General features: G+C 39.1%; 1 protein-coding gene across 1 annotated transcript in view; it reads left to right on the top strand.

The window, feature by feature from the left end:
* LOC101849824 (guanine deaminase) overlaps positions 1–432 on the top strand; it is a gene marked incomplete in the record, with an annotated part of 37,103 nt that extends 36,671 nt beyond the window's left edge. The window contains 1 exon segment of the mRNA XM_005092619.3: positions 164–432. Within this exon segment, the coding sequence (XP_005092676.2) occupies positions 164–357 (194 nt within the window).
* Between the last annotated feature and the right edge of the window lie 1,585 nt (positions 433–2,017).

The raw sequence follows: 2,017 nt of genomic DNA, 5'->3' as shown, positions 1-2,017 counted from the left end.
CCCTTCCGCCCCCCGAAAAAAGCCCCATCAAATCCAAAAATAAAATCATGAAATACACGCAATGAAAATAGCTTATTTTGCACATTGTATATTTTCAAGGGAATTAATTACAGTATTGGTTAATGAAAAATTTTGTTCATGATCAGGATTGTTTCCCTTTCAGTGATGGGTCTGGAGGGCGTGGTGGGAAACTTCACTGTTGGCAAAGATTTCGACGCTCTGGTCATCGATCCAAAGGCTGACGACTCTCCGTTTGACGTTTTTGCAGAAGAGACGATTGAGGAGAGGTTTCAGAAATACTTATTTTTGGGTATGTGGAGGAAGAATGTGCGCAGTTTTTTCTCTTGTCGTCATTGATGTTGAGTCTACAATAGTTAGTGACGTGTTGTTGTTGTTGTTGTTGTTGCTGTTGTTGTTGTTGCTGCTGCTGTTGTTGTTGTTGTTGTTGTTGTTGTTGTTGTTGTTGTATAACTGTGTGTGTTTGGAAAGAAATAAAATTGTCTAAGGGAAAAGTGGTGTATTAGTCAGATGGGCGTTTTACACAGTTACATTATAATGTAAAAATAAAAAGTACTCAAGGGAGGACACGGGAAGTTGCACTTTGTACATGTGAGTGTTTTATACAGATGGCCGTTTGAGCAGGTTCGACTATATTTGTTATAATGGCAGGCTTGGATGCTAAAGCGGATAAGGAACAATACCAAGACATCGCTGGTAACTATGGGCTAGGAGAACAGAGCAAAAAAAAGAAAAAAAGAAAAAAAACCCTTCTTTATGAGAGGAAGATCTTAATGACAGCAAACACCTATTTCTGACTACCACAAAAAGCAATTTATTTGGAAAAGCCCTGGAGAGTTTGACAGACATCAATTTGAATACATTATGATAAAAAGGTAAGAAACAGAATTAATGTAAATAACATACACAAGCGTTAACATTAAGCTCTGACAAAAATTCTTTCATCGCAAAAATTACCGGGAAAATGAAGAATTTTTAAAGGTTTTTAAGAAAACAAAGAAAACAAAAAAGGAAACAAAACAGTACAATCATACACATCGACTGGTGGAAGTTAAAAAATATAAAAGATAGGAAAAATAGTTTACCATGTGAAAGGTGACATCAAGTATGGAGTTCTCACAAACAAAGCAGTGGGAGAACCTGCAATGAAAATATTGGCGTTAAATGAGACAACGTTAGAGGTAGCCATTTATAGGCCCTAAAACACAAAAAAGACCAACTGACAAGATCTTTTGCTGTCTATGACCGGGTACCCATTCCCACCTGGGTGAAGTGAGGAAATTCGTGTAAAGTTTCTTTCCCAAGAACACAACGTTGGGCCCGCGGCTTGAACCCCCGACCCCGCAACCTCACGATTACGAGTCCGGTAGCCTAACCACTAGGCAAATCAAGTCAAGCAACCAGGGAAAGATGCACGACAATATTAAGAAACTTGTTTGTAGAACGTACAAGAGTTCGACAGGAAGTCAGCCTAATGCACAAACTTTATTATACACCTAAGAAGACATTGGTGGAGTGCAACATCTTCCTCATCTTCCTTATATGTTGCTGCTGACACCTCGCCTGAGAGAGAAGAAATCAAAATATATACATTTGATACGTGGTGCTACTCTGCAGGTGGCCAGAGTTAGCTGGAAATAATTTTTTAAAAGACAAGCAATGAGGTCTGTTAGCATTTCCACACATAACAAACCCTGATTAACAAATGAAAAGTTAAAAAACAACAACCCTGCAGTACCTTAAAATTTGCCAAAAAAACAAACACGACCAGGCCATTATAAAAGAGGTACTCGAAGGCAAGATGTGGGGCAAAATGGATAAGGGTGGGCAATAAAGAATGTGGACCGATAACATTAAAACAGACTGGCCTAAGTGAGTGTTGTATAGCGGCAGTTTGCAACCCTAAGCGTAATATCAACCTCCGAGCCACATTTTCAGGTTAATTAAAAACGCACTAGCCCGTGCGTGTGTGTGTGAGTGTGTGTGTGTGTGTGTGTGT

This window comes from Aplysia californica, unplaced genomic scaffold (assembly GCF_000002075.1).
Source record: "Aplysia californica isolate F4 #8 unplaced genomic scaffold, AplCal3.0 scaffold00049, whole genome shotgun sequence".
NCBI lineage: Eukaryota > Metazoa > Mollusca > Gastropoda > Aplysiida > Aplysiidae > Aplysia > Aplysia californica.
This window is presented reverse-complemented; position numbering and strand designations above follow the sequence as displayed.